The sequence below is a fragment of the Cyprinodon tularosa genome, unplaced genomic scaffold, assembly GCF_016077235.1.
Source record: "Cyprinodon tularosa strain WSP-4 unplaced genomic scaffold, ASM1607723v1 ctg96, whole genome shotgun sequence".
Taxonomy (NCBI): Eukaryota; Metazoa; Chordata; class Actinopteri; order Cyprinodontiformes; family Cyprinodontidae; genus Cyprinodon; species Cyprinodon tularosa.
The window spans coordinates 163,735-182,838 of record NW_024039740.1 but is presented as its reverse complement, the minus strand read 5'-3'; the positions used below and the strand labels follow the sequence as shown (position 1 = coordinate 182,838).

General features: G+C 35.7%; 1 protein-coding gene across 1 annotated transcript in view; it reads right to left on the bottom strand.

The window, feature by feature from the left end:
- Window positions 1–265: 265 nt before the first annotated feature.
- thsd7ba (thrombospondin, type I, domain containing 7Ba) overlaps window positions 266–19,104 on the bottom strand; it is a gene marked incomplete at its 5' end in the record, with an annotated part of 167,317 nt that continues 148,478 nt past the window's right edge. Inside the window, 9 exons of the mRNA XM_038275473.1 lie at window positions 266–1,624; window positions 1,935–2,022; window positions 3,458–3,653; window positions 4,003–4,085; window positions 6,713–6,808; window positions 8,805–8,978; window positions 11,841–12,012; window positions 14,861–15,006; window positions 18,852–18,969. Of these exons, the coding sequence (XP_038131401.1) occupies window positions 1,543–1,624; window positions 1,935–2,022; window positions 3,458–3,653; window positions 4,003–4,085; window positions 6,713–6,808; window positions 8,805–8,978; window positions 11,841–12,012; window positions 14,861–15,006; window positions 18,852–18,969 (1,155 nt within the window). The remainder of the gene's footprint in view (window positions 1,625–1,934; window positions 2,023–3,457; window positions 3,654–4,002; window positions 4,086–6,712; window positions 6,809–8,804; window positions 8,979–11,840; window positions 12,013–14,860; window positions 15,007–18,851; window positions 18,970–19,104) is intronic.

Here is a 19,104-nt window from a genome sequence, read left to right as displayed (position 1 = left end):
TAAATGTAAATTGTCTATCTCTATTAGCAAAGTGTCTCACTTACCTCCTCAATTCATGAAAAAGCGCACTTAGTTTAAGTAAAAATGACTTATTTAGATTTCAATTTTTGCTGTTTTTTTTTTTTTGGTGATGGTCAGTCATAATCTGTTGTCTAGAAAAGACAAGTGGTCCAATGGGGGATTAAAATGGCAATAAACAGAAACTCAACCATTCAGCAATTTTACCCTCAGTAGCTCCTCTGCTGTATTAAACTACACTGGCCAGTCTTCTGCTGTGTTATGTGCATCATTGGGATTGTCATAAGTTCACCACCCTTCCTTGCTGTGGACAGCTTTTGATATATAGATGTAATTCTGCAGTTGCTTTGACCCATTTTACTAACTATCACAACTTTGCCCCTGTCAAATGCACTCAAATGTAACATTTGCCATGTTTTCAAGCTTCTAACACATAAACATTGAGGTCATCATACTCACTTACACCCTTATGTATCCTACTTAGATGTGCCATGATAAGGAAATGATCTGTTTACTTTACCTGTCTGTGGTCATAATGTTATGTCTGATCAGTGCTGATACAAGGAGTAACCCAGCCAATATTCTTATGATTCCCCATAATATTAGAGTGGTAAGTGAAGTTTTGTTTTGCATCATATTGAGGTATGAGGTATGATCTCAATCATGCTGGTTTCCAATCTTTACAGTTGCATGTGTTTTGTTTATTTTGTTCTTAAACTGAATGCATCAAAATGGTGTGCGCTTCAATAACAGTGACATTTTGAACTTGTTGTTGAGATGTGTTTTCTGCAGCTGTTAGTCACACGAGGACAGAGAAATAGCCACATCACACTTGTCCTTCAACTCGAGGCAGGCTTGATTTTGGTTTCCATGTATACACAACATATTGCATCATCAACAATACACAATTGGACAGAAAAATAATAAAAAAAATGAAACGAAGTACAGTTAAAACACTAGAAAAGTTGTCAAAATAAAATAAAAATGACTCAGCACTAACGTAGTGCATAAACCATCTTATTTGTTTGGAAATAAGGAATAAGAGTTTATTCAAAGAGCTTGGGCCTTTCAAACAGTTCAGCATCTATTGAGAAAAATTAAAATATGACTACAGAATCTCCAAAACTAAAGAAGAAAAAAAAAACAAAAACAGAATTGTGGTCCCTATAATTCTTGACACTCAAAACATTCCACAAAAGACTCACTTGTGGATTGATTTTGTCTTTAGTGCCTAAAAGTCTTGCTTCATCGTTTGCAAGTGGTGCTTGCACCCTGTGTTCATGTAGCAGGCAGTCATAGAAAAAAAGGAACTAGAGGCCCATGTCTCAGTCTCGTCTCACTTGGCTTATGCTCTGCTTGTATGAGTCTGCCAATATTCTGCGCCTTCAGCAGCAAACCCAATAGTTCTATTATCTCAAACATAACCCTGCTAAAGCAGGTCAGGGCATATCCTGGGCAACGATGTGAACAAGGCCAAAATCCGGCCCAAGGCCAAACATGTCCTCGTGAGGTATAGCAGCCTGGTTACATATCCACGTCGCCATCATAGGCAAGAGTCAAGGGCTTCTGTGGTGGAGGAGATGCCTTAGAGGTTTTGGATGGCTTACTAAAAAACAGAGAGAGAAGAGATGGAGAAATCTCAAAATGGATGTTGCTTGGTGTACCAAAAGGCAGGCCAACTAGATTTCAGTCTTTAAGAAGAATTCCATTAACTGATAACAGGGGCTCACAACAGACGAAGTAGCATGGACGAGTATAACTCATACTTGACAGCAGTGTGTTGGAAGAAATAAATGTCCCTATGCCTGTCAATGTTTATGCTGCTCTCATAGCAAGTATGTATGACCTACAATAATGCTTCTGCTTTAATAATCATATGTTATGGATTTTTTTGAAGACAGTAGAAAAGCACATACCAGATCAAGAATGACACCGTAATGATGAAAAGTATGACAATGAATCCAACGACGGTTACAGCGTAAACCCACAGCTTCACTCTCCCATCTGTGCAACCAAAGAGAAAGTTTTAAGTAACGGGACAGGAAGATTGTTTAAACATTCTTTTAAATCTTTACATACATATTGGTATGAAAATATATACTGTGATCAAAGTGCCTTATCAAAGTTTTCACCTCATTTCAACCTTTTCATATTTTACCAATTTACAAAAACTATTTTTGACATATTTTATCAGAATTTTGTGTGACATCATAAATTAAATTCATGAAATTCGAGAGAGTTTATTTGTATTTAGCACTCTGTATCAATATTTTGAAGTGAATATGATCTGATCTAAATCAATGCAGATCTGCAGATTCTATCCCAGGATTGCCATGTATTGAACTCCAACCATCTTCCCTTTAGCTTCTGGTCTCTCTCTCTTTTTTTTATTTTAGATATACATTTTCACAGTATGACGTTGCCAATACCATATACTGCCATTGGAAAAGTGTTTTCAAGGTAATGTGTATTGTTAGTTTTTTACCAGACAGCATTTAGCTTTTAGACCCAAACAATGATGGTGATCTAATGGTCCTTCTTCCATGTTGGCTGTCTTGATTTTGAAACTAGCAATACATTTTAAATGAAACTTTTAAATGTTTTATTCCTAAAATGTACTTCTTAGTACTTCTTACACAAAAATTGATGAATAGTTGTCAGGAAACAAGAAGGTCTGCGAAGACTCAAGGTCTTTGCAGCTTTGGTTAATAACCTCCTTGGTTTGTCTGTCTAGATTCCAGCTTCTAATTCTCGTCTTCAGGTGATGAATTAAACAGCCTTCATGAGATGTTTAAAGCTTGGAATACAGATTGTATTCTACAACATCAACCATTTTTTTTTTTTTTTTTTAACAATTTGTCTTCTGGCGTTTATAAAGCTGTTTGTTTACTCCTGTTTTTTTTCCCCCAACCAAACCTCTGAAAACTTTTCAGTGTACATGTTTTTGTACTGAAACTAGACCAGCCTCAGGTAACCTGTATACAATTGTAATTCAGTTACTTCTAAATTCAGCTGTACTACTACTATTCAGTTTTTACCTGTGGGGGAATAATTGCTGCAGATTTTAATTAGTCGTACCAAAGTAAAGAGGCGTAAATGCAAATGTCAAGTGTCCTGAAGTGTGTTTCCATTTCCCAATTTCCATTTTGCTATAGATGTTAATACATTAGAGAAAGTACCACTGAAATACACAGATTTTTGTGGTGACAAAATTTAAAAAAGATACTACTTTCAGAATGCAATATTTAGGAGGAAAATTTGATCAAAAGGCAAGTCTGCTGTGGTTTACCTTAGAGCTAATAAGAACTAGAGAGACATTAACGAAGAAGAAATTCTTCCTGTTGTCCATTTATCTCATTGATTTTACAGGAACAAAGTTATTTTCAGAAGCAGAAGCAATGTCAAACAAGCTGCTTAGAGAGGATTTCTATTTCAGTACCTGGGCCAACAGGCCTTAAGGTCCACTCGCTGAACAGGTTGTTGGCTTGAGATGGTCGGGGTTTTAATCTTCCAGAGTTAGTTTTCACATCGGCTTTTTTGCTGTTGTCCACCCCTGGGGTTCTGGTACAGTAGTCCAAGAAGCCGTGTGAAGTCATCACTTCAGTGTAGCCCTTCTCACACCCACACACTCCACTCTGTATGAAATGGTGCCAGGAACAGAAAATCATTAACTCTTCACATAGAAGTGTTAAAATTGTTAATTGACATTTTAGGAGACCCCCTGTGCAGTTGCATGAAGATACTCTTAGGGGCAGTATAGCACCAAGCTGTGGGCATTCATTTTTACTCCCCACCCCCACATTTCCACTCCAAATAACCACACAGGTGTACTCCTTAACTGACACATGCAGTGATGTTAATCTGATTAGTTTATAACGGCCTGTTATAGAAAATTAAAAATGTGATTTATCAAGATCCATGGAGTGTCCCACCTAGAAGGGGAGCAGAAAACACAAATATCTCCGCACAGCCTGATAATCTTACCGGTGTGCAGTGTGAGAAGGGCTTTGTGCACGGAGGATGGCAGTGTCGAATGGTAGTGGGCCTTTTTTGTGGGAAACACCCCCCTGAGAAGAGAAAACAGTCTTACCTTTATTCCTTTACACATTGATCGGTAAATTAATGTTCTGTCACAGCTGATTAATGGGTCCAGGTGTCTATCAGGGTCCCTGATCAATTGTGAACATTTTAATTCCAACACAGAAAATTGCATGTCAAAATATCAAAGAGTAATGCCTTGGGCTTTTGGGTTTTCTGCCAAAGCTGTTTTTTTTTTTTTCCTCCTTTCCTTCTGGATTCATATTTGCCAGAAACACTTCCTTAGAATGATAAGATCACATCCGCCCACTATTTACAGCATCTCAAGCCTGCCCAAAGCATTTATATTCCCACAACAGCCGTAGTTTTGTTCTATTTCTCTTAAGCTGGTTTAGATACTATAAATACAAATGGATGATTATATTTATATGGACTGAAAGCCCCCGGGTTCAGCTTGGTTTATTGATTACTTTTGTTAAACAAGGGGAAAAAGTCAATCAATAGACCCTTGTATGAAAATAGGAAGATCAAAAGAGGTGTTTAGTCTTGCCAGAACACTTCACTGAAACTATTCCGGGTGAGTGTGTCTTGATGCAATGATATTTAGAAATCAGTTTGGCTAAATCAGAGACAAGTCAAGTCTCAAGTCAAGTCCTTCACATTTGATGTATGATGTAATGTCTGCATAAAATACTGATTAATAAAAGTAATGTGTTAAAATTACAAGCTTTCATTTGAGTTTTACACATTAGATTTTTTTCTTTTCCAAAAAAATATATATGCTGTTATAGTTGGCTGTCAAAATTTTTTAAAATGATTAAAGCATGATAGCCACCCCAATGATAATATAAATATGCAATATGTTACAGAAAAGAAAACATTTTCCAGTACAGATCTTTGCAAAAATTACTAGCTTACTTACAGGTACAGTGCATACTCATTTGATCCCTTTTTAATATTCAATCATAAACTTTAGCATCGGGAAAAAGATCATGTGAGTAAATTAAAGTCCAGTTATTTAGGAGAAAACAGTTCTACACACACCTACCTAAATTACCTCAGATGTCAGAACAAGAAAATAAAAAAATAAAATGAAGAAAATCTAAAAATAAATATCTTGATAATCCTCAAGACTTCAGAAAAAAAACTGGACTGATCATATGTATTAGGTATAAATAAAACTGTTTGGTATTATCATAATGTGGGGCAGCTTTGCTACTTCCTTTACTGGAAGAAGCCAGAAAAAATTCTCTCTACTAAAAGGAGTTCCGGATGTTCCTAAGAGCACAGTGGCCTCCATAATCCTTAAATGGAAGGAGTTTGGGATGACCAGAACTCTTTTTAGACCAGGCCGTCCAGCCAACTGAGCAATAGTGGGAGAAGAGCCTTGGTGACAGAGGTAAAGAAGAACCCAAAACACCACTGTGACTGAGCTCTAGAGATGCAGTAGGGAGATCGGAGAAAGTTCCACAAAGTCAACTATCACTCCAGCCCTCCACCAGTCGGGGATTTATGGTAGATTGGCCCGACGGAAGACTCTCCTCAGTGCAAGACATTTGGAAGCCTGCATAGAGTTTGCCAAAAACACACGAAGAACTCCCAGACCACGAGAAAGAAGATTCTTTGGTCTGATGAGACAAACGTTGAATTTTTTGGTAATAATCCTAAGCGATTTTTGTGGAGAAAACCAGGCACTGCTCATCACCTGCCCAATACAATCCCAACAGTGAAACATGGTGGTGGCAGCATCAGGATTATTGGTTGCAATTGAAGGAAAGACGAATGCGGCCAGGTACAGGATTATTGTACACAGTTTGTGAACTGTGTCAAACTCTGTGGTTTCGTCGTAAAGTGTAAGTTGTAGCTGCATGCAACGGTTGAAAAAAATCACCCGGCTTTGAAGGCAGTTAGTTTAGATGCACTACTGTCATTAGAAAACAATCATTTACTCAAATGATCCAAATATCCTGACCTAGTTTGTCTCCTGATAGCACGAGATAGGAATTTATGCAAGACTTGAGTCCTAGACTTCAGCTTGAGTATAAAGTAGAGTCTGAAGTCTTTTCTTTTTTACAATTTAAGTGCAACTTGACTTCTCAGCTGTGCCTTCATGCTTGTCTAAATTTGTGACCGACAGATTGCAAAGTCCTTATGCTGCACGGCAAGTTTCAATCTTATCTAAGTTTTGTTATATCTGGTAAAGATCTTATCTGTAGCAACACAGCCCACTGACAGTTTAATACTATTGTAAAGTCTAAAGAAGATAATTTTGCAATTTTACAATGTCAAATCTTTGCATTTCCTTTATCTCTTGATCCAATAAGGCACCATTTTCCTCTAAATGTAAATCAAAACCACCTGCTTCAGCTGCTTAAAAAAATTTGCAGTTTGACAGATTTTAGAGAAGAATGAAAGATTCACATAATATCTGAGCTGCATAAATAATTTTAGAGCTAAAGACTTATTCAGTAATGCTGCAAACATTGATATGAAGCAAACTAAAATGAAAAGGGCTTCAGCCTTTTTACTGTAAGGGAACAGGAACAGCTCACTTTAAGTTGCCTGATTTGTTGAGAAATTATGGAAGTGTCACTATGTCCCTGGGGGTGTTTGGTTCAACCTATCTATGAGCAGCCTAGATACTGTAACTTTTTACCTGTCACATTAACACCATCTGAGCGCTGACACCACACTGCCCTCTTGTTGTTGGTCCATCCTCCTATTTTCCACTGGTAACTGTGGCATTTTCCTCCTGCAGAGACAAATGAAAAACTCATTAGCAGTTTATTTTGGGGGTCCACACCTTTCCTCAAGCTCCTATAGATGGTAACCTCAATTTCTTTTAGACCTGCACCTTTGCATTATAAAGATAAGACATATAATGATTGCAAAGACAGGTAAAAGGAAAGAAAAAAAACTGTAAATTATTCAATTGAGACACCATGCGAGACAATGGCAAGCTCGGATAAAATGAGGTAAAATTGGCTGGAAATGTATGAAATGGGCCTCTTTTTTGCAATCAAAGCTCTTATTTTCCAGAAGTGAATTTTATAGAAAGGTTGATTTGAAGAGAGAAGCAAAGACAGATGGAAACTGATTCGTGGGAGAGAAAAAAGTACAGCCACACAAAGCGGTAATTTGGGAAAATGAACAAAAAGAGTCAAAAGTAACACCACAGAAAGTACAGAATAGAAACTATACATATGTATACACTGGTAAGTGCAATTTTAAAACAAATGTACTAAAACTTAACTGCAAATTTAATTCGTACACATATGGTTAAAGAGAAAAAAACAAGGAACGGTAGTGGGTAGGTCTAAAAAAGTATAAAGTAATAGCACAAAAAAAGAACTATAAATGAACTGAAATTACATATCTTAAGGTTCCCTAATTTTAGGTAGACAGGTTGAGGGCCTTATATAATAGGAAACCTAAAACCAAGCAGCTAAGAGACGAATTAATTTAAAGATGATCTGACAAATTGACTGGTGACTAGAAAGGTGCGATTTCTAGCCTGATTGCCTCTGACTCAAGACAGAAACTTAAAGGTCTATTCTTTTTCTTATCCGCAAATGTGTCACTTCTAAGTGCTTCCAAGCCATGCTGAAAAGAACATTATTAAGAGTCTACACAGTTAATGAATAATAAAAAATGGAGCTAATTTAAGTTTCAGTGATGTTGGTCATCAACAAAATGAAGTCAGCGCAAGAGCAGAGACAGAAGAAGTTTTTCTTCTGTAACTTTTTAAAACATTTAAAAGACAAATGCTTTGTGCAAATGAAACGCAAAGATGTGTATGACTTCAATGTCTCAAAAAGAGTCACGAGGCTAAAGAAAAAAAAGCACTGCTGTACCAGTTTAAGCTGTTACACCATCTATTTCTTTTTGAAAAGTGAGCAAAAGCATGTAATTTTATTGTCTTTGTTGATAGGGAAATATTTGCTTGTGCCCTCTGACCGGATTTACAAAGAGTTTGATTTATCAGTTGACTCCCCTAGTTGGCAAACTAATCAAGCTGCTACTGCTGCTGTGATTGGCTAAAAACCTCTACATGGGCGGCAGATCCCCAATCACCTCAAAGAAATGTACTGAATGTCCCCCCTGTTTTGTGAACACTTTCTACATGAGGCTTTCCAGATCAATACGTGTTTTTCAATTTGATATCTACATGGTATTAATCTGGCTTATACCAGGTTATGAACTTGGTATTAGTTGTTAAATTTTTTTTTACAAAAACAGGAATATAGAAATCAGCCACAAAAATCATCGAACCCCTACATTGAAGCTCTCTAAATCTGTAAATTCTTCTGGAACCAGAAGGGTATTTTGGCAACAAGCAAAGTTGAAACCAAGCCCATCATCCTGTCCCCTTTTCTGTGGTAACCAGTTGCAGTGAAGCTTTTTTGTATTAAATAACAAGTGTCTGAGAGTGAGAATAATGAGGGCTTTCTGGAAGAAACACAAACTGATAGCAACCAATACAAGCTTAGGCCATTAGCTTGCCCATGTGTATCGCTGAGTAGACTGTGTGACAAAGAATTTAATTCTGCAGTATTGGGGTAGGTGCCAAGTACTTTGTGACTGTTTGAATATTAAAAATTGATACTCTTTAAAAAATAATAAGCAAGAACAGGGAGTAGAAATGATTCCATCACGTAGGCTTACAATATATGTGTATTGTTTCTTAGTCTGTCCAAATTCTAGGTTTTTAGGGTGAAATATAAGCGTAAAAACATCCTCTTTCAGACCTTTACAAGTCTGGGTCTCAAAGATCTGCTGTGGGCAGCTGCCTTGGTTCTCCATTGCCTGAACGATCACAGCTCGAGAACGCGCTTGACGGCCGGTGGGCTCAAAGCTGCGGCCCTCCAGGCAGATCAGCTGGCAGGAGCTCCAAGTAGACCACTCTGTCAAATGGCAATCACCTGAACAAAAAAAGAAAGCATCTAATGTCACAGCTTGATCATCATTCAGTAATAATCTGTTCAGTTCTAGAAGGCTGATTTGCCAAAAATGAAGTACTGGAAGATTTAATAGGAATCAGAAACAGGTGACAGACTATGTTCTAAATGTAGAAACAGATTACCGGATATTGCCTTCACAGTGAGACTCCAAAGGTAAATGTAAAGGCGATGAAGATAATTGAAACAGGTCTCCCAGGGGAGAAAAGTTCTGATTGATATTTTTTTGTGAGTGAGGCAATAAATTAAACAAAGACTTTCCTCCTTGAATATCAAACACAAATATCCTTTATGCTGCTTGGTAGGGTTATCCTGCATTGCTACTATCACCCAAAGCCAGTGTCTCTCAGCCTCAGAAAGCCTCTGATTCTCTGCCTTGAACATCCATTAGTGACTATCTGTGGACTCAGGCATCTCATTATCTTTCATCTTCACACACAGACTGTATCAGCTCTTGTGCTACACAGCTTCATCTAAGGCTGCATGCTGCGGCTGTAGATGCATAAAGCAGCTTACAGCTGCATTCACACATTGCATTTCACATGTATGTCAGATTTAACTCTGCTGGACCTTGCATTTCACCTGCTACAACCTTCACACCAACAGACTTACACAAGCAGCAAGAAGAAACGCACACACATACACACATGTCTGCCCTTGGCATCAAACACTTCTGATCCTGAGCCAAGACTTGCTGCATCGACAGATTGAGTGATGAATCAAGCAGAGGATCACAGAGTAGAGAGATGGGCAGAGGCAACCACTTACTCTTCACAGTTAAGCCTTACAAAAGGCTTCGTGAGGCAACAGGCCTGGGTTCACAGGGCTGAGTAGCCTTTTGACCAAACAATAATAATTGTGTCTTCTAAAAATGACAAGGATATAAATAAATCCACCTCTTTTGCTTTCTTTACAGCAGCTATGTGCAGATGCACAGTAAAGCTTCATTAAAGAAAGATAAGAGCTGACAGAAAAGCAGAATACCTATCAGCTTCCCAGCTGCTGCTTCTCTGGCAATGATTAATTTTTTTAACTTGAGAAATAATTGAACCCTGATTCTTTAAATAGAATTCATTGACTTTGCAAATGCAGTTAAAGAGCATAGCATAAGTCAATTTTTCAGTCAACAAAATTATCACATTGTAACAATATGGAGACAGATTTACAGTTCTATTGAGACATTAATATCCGACTCCTTTACAAAACGTTAATACAAAGTTGCACTTTCTGTTCCAATTAATCATTGGAATTGTACCTTTACTTATTTGACCACTCCCTACTGACATAAAATACGTTTAAATTCTATTTTTCAGACTTCTAAGTGTAGTTCATAAGGTTTGAACATGAATACGTTTAAAGTTATACCAGAGGGTAAATATTTTCCTGTTTGACCATTTCAAAACTAAGTGTAATTTGATGTGTATTTACGGTATAGTTATTTTCACAGAACACCCAAATATGTCTATGTTTCTGCTTTGTAGACTGTGATTTAAGGTGAGGTTGGAGAATTTTGCCATTGTCCTCCCGTTTCATTATTTTACAGATTTTGTGATGGTACTTTGACTAACACTGGGAATAAAACAAAACATGGTTCTTTAACCCACAAACTGTACTTGACAGCTGTTAGAGTTGGACTATTAACTCATTAAAAAAAATATTTTGTGACTTTATCCAAACGAATTACATTTTGATTAAGGTCATGAAACTTTCATCTTTAGGTTAGAATTAGGCTTCTGAAACTTTTTAACATTGGGCATATTGAAAATGTGTTAATCATGTTTAAAAGCTAGACGCAACAACCACTTTAAATAAACTCTATGAACTGTCAACGAGAGTTATCGAACATTCAGCACCATTGATGACAATCGTGTTGATCGTTACAGAAATCTATTTTTTCAACCAGCTGATTAAAACACTGAGAAAACTGTGACAATGTTCTGTTTTAAAAAATCCTTACAAAAGTCAAATGTATTAACATATAATACTATTTTCACATTGTTACATTACTGTTTGAGAGATGCCTGTCTTTTTGGAATAATAAATTAAATTGTAAATCTAAATCTGTCAAGGGTATAAATAATTTTAAACTTAACTTTAATAAAGAATAAATTTAATACACTGTTGCTGGCTAGACTGCCTCTTATTTTTGTTAATGGGAATGTATTACTTTCACACTCTCTCCCAATGCAGCACTCCCATTGGCATTAATTCTGTGTCTGTGATAAGTGGAATGATTGCCAGGGACTAGGTGATTGCCTTAGGCAGTGTGATCTGTTAATTGTTTCAATTAGCACAGAATATTTTTTCATGCTCTACCTTCTAGTGACTTATTAAATGAATTATTGCAGAAAAAAACTGGTGTCAAATCATTGATCACAGAGAATGTTATCCATTTAGTTATTCAAGAGCACCTTTGAGTGCCATTACTTGTTTTTAAGTCAAAAATATTGGATTTATTCCCATGAAAGGGAAATTACCTTCAGTGTTTATTAGAGAGACCAAATTGGATGGTGCTCAGATCACTGAAATGGGCCATTCATTAAGTTATGACTGTTATTGATTTTGCAATTATTTGGTGTTTAAGAATGTCAGCTAGTTGAAGGAGGGAAGCAAGTAGGAAAACAGGTAGAACATTGGCATAAGAGATGTATGAGTTTTCAATTACTGGGACAATTGGCTAATATCTACTAGTTAATTAGTTCTCTAGTTATGCAGTAATGTATAATCTGAATAACTCCTTAAAATTTTTAGTCATTCTTCTAAACAAAATGCCACTACATTAAAAGAGAAGATACGTGAATACAGAAAAAACAAAAGTAGCTTTGCCTGGGCAGGGGACAAAGCAGGGCTGCTCCATTTCCTGCTGCAGTTGCTGCCTCTGAACATCTCCACAGAGCGATGTGTCCACAGGCTGAGGCGGAGGAGACTCATGCCAGTTCCCCCAGTCGACGACGCAGGAGAAATTTCTTCTCCGGACTCCCTCACCGCACTTTGCACCCTACAAAAAGAAAACAAATCTCTATCGATCAGCTAATTCAAACAATGAGCTGATCATCAGTTCACTTGTAGGGTAAATATTGTATGAAAAAAAAATCACAGATTCTAATCAAAGTTCTTACTGGCTTCTGATGGGTTTCTTCATCCACATTTTGGTTTAGGTGGTTATTTTTAATCGAACATTTCACTAAATTACTGGCCACATAATACATTTTCCAATCTATATTTTGCATCTGGTACCAGTCTGTTTTTCCCTCTGCTTAGTGTTGATGCATTATTTCTCTGCAGTTTGTTTTTCCAATTTGTAAGTCATTAAAATCTGTACAAGTATTAGAACACATGTTCACATATTCAGCCTAATTATGAAAAACCTCCACATTGTTCTTAATTAGAATAAACAATCCACAGTAATTACATTCCATCCTCCACCTAAAAAATAAGCAAATAGGTTTGTTTTTTTCTAATTACAGTAAAGCAAATCTACTGTTTTCAATAGATGTATTCAAGACATTAGACACAAAGTTGACAAATACTTTTTTTTTACTTTCAAAACTGAAAGCAGTCTCTTAAAAATTTCATTATACATCAGACAACATTTCTATAATGTCTATATATATATATATATATATATATATATATATATATATATATATATATATATATATATATATATATATATATATATATATATATATATATATATATATATATATATATATATATATATATATATATATATATTTATATATATATGTACTATACTATACTTTATAAATACATCAATTCTCTAAATCTTACAAGAGGTCACCAGCTTAGACCTCTTGTAAGCAGCTTTGTAGCATAGAACAAAATTAATTTGTGTCCACAAAGCAGGCAAAGGCTCAAAGGAGATAGCAAAGCATTTTCAAGTTGCTGTATCCTCCATTCAGTTTATAATGTATTCAACTAACGGAAAAAGAGCCGTGGAGGTCAAACAGAGGTCTGCAAGTCCACAGAAACTTTTAGAGAGAGATCTACAGAGGGATTGTTAGAAAGGAAAAGTAACAGTCCCTGCTTGACGGAGAAGGATTTTGCAGACAATGAAGTGAGGACAGGATTATTCACTATTCGGGGAAACTGGTGTAAATATGACACTGATAGATGATTTACTTTGTTTCTACAAATTTGGTTTTAAGGGGGTAATTTTACACAGTGTATATAAATGGTTAAAATATTCTGAGGTTTTTCTAAAAGGAATTTTGAAAAAACTAAACTGTTAAAGATTAAAAAATATATTTAGGCTTTATGAATATATATGCTTTACTAGTTATAAAGGCACTGACAGAGAAAAGAGCCATATAAACACTGTAGAAAAAAGATTATATGTAGGATTTTGCAAAAAAGAAAGACTAAAGGAGAAGAGTCTTTTACCATACTGGACTGAAATTCACAGAGAAATCAGACAGATCACAAACAGACATTAGTTAAGTGCTACGCTATGCAAAGGCTTTAAATAACTCCAGTATAAGACTATTAAAAGTTGAATGTCTCCTGATTTTAGAGCATTTTGTGGTTTTTCATACTTAGTTAGTATTGTTGCAAAACTTTTTCTAGCATTGAAATCAAATATTATTTTAATGATACCAGACATTCTCATTTTTATTTGCAAAACATGAATAGTTTAAGTACGTACAGCTTTTTATTTTAAAGATCATCATCACAACAAAAAAAAAAAAAATCTTATTACCATTACTTTATTTGATTTTTTTTTAAACATGAAATACTACAAAACCCATAAGCCCTCAGCATTCCCAAGCACCAACTGGATGGGGAATCGATCTCCTAAAAACAATCTTCTAAAAATATTGAATGATTTATACAAATTTTAGTTTTGAACTGCATTACACAACCAAGCTGGTTATATGCCCTAACTTAATTTATAACATATGTAAAATAAGTAATTAGTATAAAGATTGTTGCTCATTTGGTTCACATAATAAAATCAAGTTGGTTTACTTCTCAATTTCATTTATTTAATTGAAAAAAATTGTAATTATTGATTGTTTTGGTTAATCTACTTTAAGTAAGTTTAATTTACTTGAATTCTATTTTTCAGTTAAAGTCATGAGTAAATAACAAAGAACAATCTTAATTTATCAACATAAAAAAATTATGAAAATATATATATTTTATAAATTAAGATAGAGCAGCATATATATTCTTTTAACATGGGGACAGTTTCAGCTGTTGCGACAGTAAACTTTCTAGACTCAGCTTTATTTTCCATTCAAAAGTTCTCCTACTTTAGTGCGTTTGTGACAGAGCTTTTGCTTAAGACATCAGAATGAATACAACAGTAATACTGTATTGTTTGTGTTATTATCATGCTAATGTTTAATTAAATGACTAGAATTCTTGTACATCAAGCAAATAATCTGCCTTATAAGTATGTTTTATATTATTTTGAAGATGATGTAAAGGAACCAATATCATAGAAAGCCATCCAGTTCAAGTTTTTGCAAGTCATAGCAAAGGGCCACTCCTACTGAGCCTGGTTTTACAGAATGTTTCTTTCTGTTAAAAATAAATTGTTTCTCTTTACTATCACTACTTGCTTAGGATAAGGTGTTGCTGCACAGTTAATGCCTTAATGCAATAGGCTGTTCTTTGATGGATAACTTCCTCCAATTGGCATGAAATTTTGGACTTTATCCACCTAAACAGTATTAATACTGAAGCATAATTTAATTGCTGTATATATATATATATATATATATATATATATATATATATATATATATGGCTTCAACAAAATTGGAAGGGAACTAGAGATATGTACATGTTTAATATCAAGGTATTGTAAGCCTTACCTCAATAGTGCATGCAGACCAGTCATTCAACAGCCACATATAGCAAGGCTTTATGGAACAAGGTTTTGTCTGAGTAAGCTGGTTGGGACAGGGACGACCTTCCTCATGAGCTTCCTGAAGGATTCTCCGGGTTCGTACAGAGTGACCTACATAACGACAGGGCCAACACACCATTTAGATGAACAGTTAAACAGATCCAGAGAACATCTGCAAGCTGCAACCTAGTTTTAAAATGAAACATTGTCTTTTGCTGCATTTGCTGCATCTGTAAAATTTAAAAAAGCATTTTAAGGTACTACTGTTATAGTGACAAACTGCATCAGCTGGAAACAAGTGTGCATTAATAGAGAACATAAACTCAGCTGCATGTAAAAAGTAGGGAGAAATCAAAAATGCTTCAGAGGAAAAAATACGCAGGACTCTGTAAGACAAAATAAAATTGGATAATCGTTTTTTTAGTTATGAAAAGTCGCTTTACTTTCTCATTTTTCCAAGAAATGTTTTTCTCTAGGCAAAGATAAATTAGCACAAGTGTGAAACACATGATCCATTTTGCCACTTAATCCTGAAAACCAGAGGTTCTCTAACAAAGTGCCTTGTTCAAGTGAGCCGTTAATAATGTGTGAAAGGAATTGTATTTTCAACCAGCCACAGAGAGGTGTGTTGTAGGTACAGCGCCACATACAGAAAAAAGACGATTTATTCTGTGCTGAGAGGTAAATGTTTTTAGAAAAGAAACCCATCCACAACAATAATTGTATTTCAGGTACCAACTGTTAATGTGAGTTGAAAGTTACAGTTAGAAAACTGTGTCAAGCATCAAGTCAAATAGTCGTAACGGGCTTAAGATAAAGTCCAACTGAAGTACAGTGCTTAAAGCATGAAGGAGTTTTTCTGAAAAAACAGACAAAAAGTGGCTAGCTTCTATCCCAATACAGCATCTTGCTTTTTTTCTTTGTGTCACTTTACAACACTTTCCTTCTATATATTCCATAATATGTCATGTGAATGACCACAAATAGAACACAAAGTAGCACATAATTATAAAGGAAACTTAAATATGGCTTTTAAAAATGTTTAACAAATAAAACTAAATGATATATATAAAACTGATGTTCGTGTGAATTTGTATTTGGTCTCCATGGTTCAACACTTTGTAGAACCACTTTTTTACTGCAACAATAGCTGCAGTTTTTTCCTAGTATATATCACTAGCTTTGCACATTCGAAGGCATTTTTTTTGTCCATTATTCTATGTTAAATAGTTTTGGATCAGTCCATTAATCATCAATCCGGTTGAATTTGTAAAAGGCTTTTTTTAAATTTATAGGGAAAAAAAGGAATTGAGTTAGATTTAGGTCTGGACTTTGAATGGGTCATTTAAACAAATACCTAAACAATCTTTCTGTAGCTCAGGCGCTGTAAGGCCATCTCATTGGTAACAAATTTCTGCTCAGGGTTACCCTGTATTGAGGTCCATCCAACTTTCCATCAACTCTGAACAGCATGTCTACTGTGATGGGAATGGCATGTTGACGATGATTTTTATCGTACTAGTTTCCTGCCAAGCAGAGAATAGGTCTAAAACCTGCTGTTATTTTGTCATTTGAGAAAAGACCTTTATTCCATTGTGATTTGTGGCAAATTGTAAACATAACATTATATGGATTTCTGTTAACAGCAGCTTTCCTAAGGCTGCTTTTTCAGAAGCTCAGATTTGTTTTGTACAACTAATAATTGTCCTGCTGCCAGATTCTCCCATCTAAGTTGTGGACTCTGCAGCTCCCTCAGAGTAAACAGACATCTTGGATGCTCATCTGATCAATGCTCTCTACTTGCCCACTGTGTCAAATCAGCTGGATGGCCTAGCCATGGCAGCTTTGTTATTTACCCATTCACACACAGTATGTCAATATGATGATGGGCTGAGCAGTGGTCCATGTTCAGAGTTTCGAATATTGTTTAATAAGCTTATTCTGCCACTCCAAAAATTTTGGCCTTGAGCTTTAATGACTTTCAAAAGCAGTGGGTTGCAGTTAATTGTATTTAGGGATATCAGAGTAAAGTGAGACAAGAGTCACTTTTTAATCAAAACTTCACACATTTGCTATTTCATGTTGATTTATTATAAAAAGTTTTAAGAAAGAGTTTGGCATTTCCAAAACAGGGCAGGAAGAAGCATAGGCTTATTTAAGCCTGCCTCCTGCTCAGCAGTGCAACATACTATCTAACATAAGAGCCAATACCCACATAATGAACACCCCCCCATAACAAAGAGAATTCTGCAGACCCCCATTGAAAGTGATAATACTTCTTTTTATATCTTCTTATTATTTGTATATTACATATTACATAAACTTATAATCCTGCTTATATTATTTTTATGTTTTTTCTGCTGCATTTTTATTTTTTAAACCAATAACTTCTCTTTATAGTGTATTTTTTACACTTATACTTGTATTTTTCAATCCTTTTGTAAATCAAGGTCAATCTGTACTACTGTTTTTTTACCATCTTGTTTTACTAGACATTTTTTTTATAATATAAAATCATTCAAAAAGTTTCATAAGCATAGATGAGATTATTTTCCTTATACATTTATACAGATTTCCTCAACTCTGTGCAAGTGATTAGTGTTAAAATGCATTAATAGGTGCATCAGTCCTTACTCACCTACATTTCATTTCTTTTAATATCTGATTTGTTTCCTCAGAAATTATTTCTGCCAATGGTAAATAGAAAAAAATATTTATTTTTACAATAATTACAATTTACAGATTTTAAAGTCAAATAGAAATTTTGTATTATTGTTGTGTTTGGCAGGCTCATAGGTTCTAGTTTTAGTAGAACTAAGTAGAACTTTATCAAACAATATTGCTGGATTGAAATTCCAGAGCATATTGCTATAAGCTATCATCCATCCATCCATTTTCTGTCACGCTTATCCCTACTGGGGTCTCGAAGGATGCTGGTGCCTATTTCCAGCTGTCTACCGGAGAGAGGCGGGGTACACCCTGGACAGGTCCCCAGTCTATTGCACGGCGAGTATCCGTATCATTCCTGGACTATTTCTGTACCTTACTTCCTTAGTCTGCAGAATCCTAGGAGGCTCAGTAAAGGCATTACCTAAATTGACAATTCACAAGACAGCAGCTAAATTTGTGTCTTTTTATGTTTTTTTGTTTCTTTTTTGTAATTGTTGTCAAGCACCAGGCACACACAGTAAAAAGCAATTCAGTTCTGTCCAAAAACAAAACAAAAAAAAAAATCAAACCAAGCACATTAGCATTCCCATGGTGTCTGGACAAAACATAACATAATCTTTGCAATGGTTGAAACAGATACAACACAAATCCCCCATTGAGGCTCAAAGATGTGTTTGTCTTTCTGTTAGGAGGAACCGAGTGGCAGAAAAAGTCTCTGTGGCAGAGCCTTGGGAGACACAGTGAGGGAGAAAACCTCCAGTTTAAATCCCCAGCCAAGAGCTGCTGCAAGTGTGAGCTGATTGGAGTGAGGGGTTAAGTTTGAGCTGACAGACAGCCAGCTACAAATTAAAATTAATGAACTTGAGGAGACAGTGCTGAGTCTTTCTAATTAGCAGGCTAACAAGCTTTCTCTTTTGGAGACTGACTTTGGGAAGCCAAAGAAACAATATATAGATCCGGGTTAAATCATTACTTCTGTATATTGCATGAGGTCAGGATGTCTTTCTCAAAGTGATTACTGACATGCCAGGTTCATGATTACTGACTTCATCTTAAAGCATGCCATATAGCTTATGGCATCCGCACGAGTGAACTGCACATCATTTAGCTGAAATTAACCCTTTCTTATTAAATATGCATTAAACATATTGCAAAGGTGAGCATATTGGTGAATGCCTGATTAGATAAATTTTTGATGCCAATTAATTATGTTCACGGTGACTGTACTCAAGGTTGCCGTTGCTGTTGTTTCGACAGAGTTTAAGTTTGACTATTATAATGTTTACCTTGAGTCCCACAGGTGTGCGAGCAATCCGCCCACGGTGACCATTCGCTGAGGATGCAGCTGACAGGACAGTCAACCATGCAGCTCTCCAACAGCTGCAACTTGTTGATCAAACCAAACTGTGGAAAAAAGAAGCTGAGCTGAGTGGCGGGCCTACTCGTTATTTCCAACAACATCGACAACAATAATAAAAAGACACCCTAAAGCAAACGGCCATGGTTTCATATTTCAAGTTAAGCTGCAGCTCGTTTTAG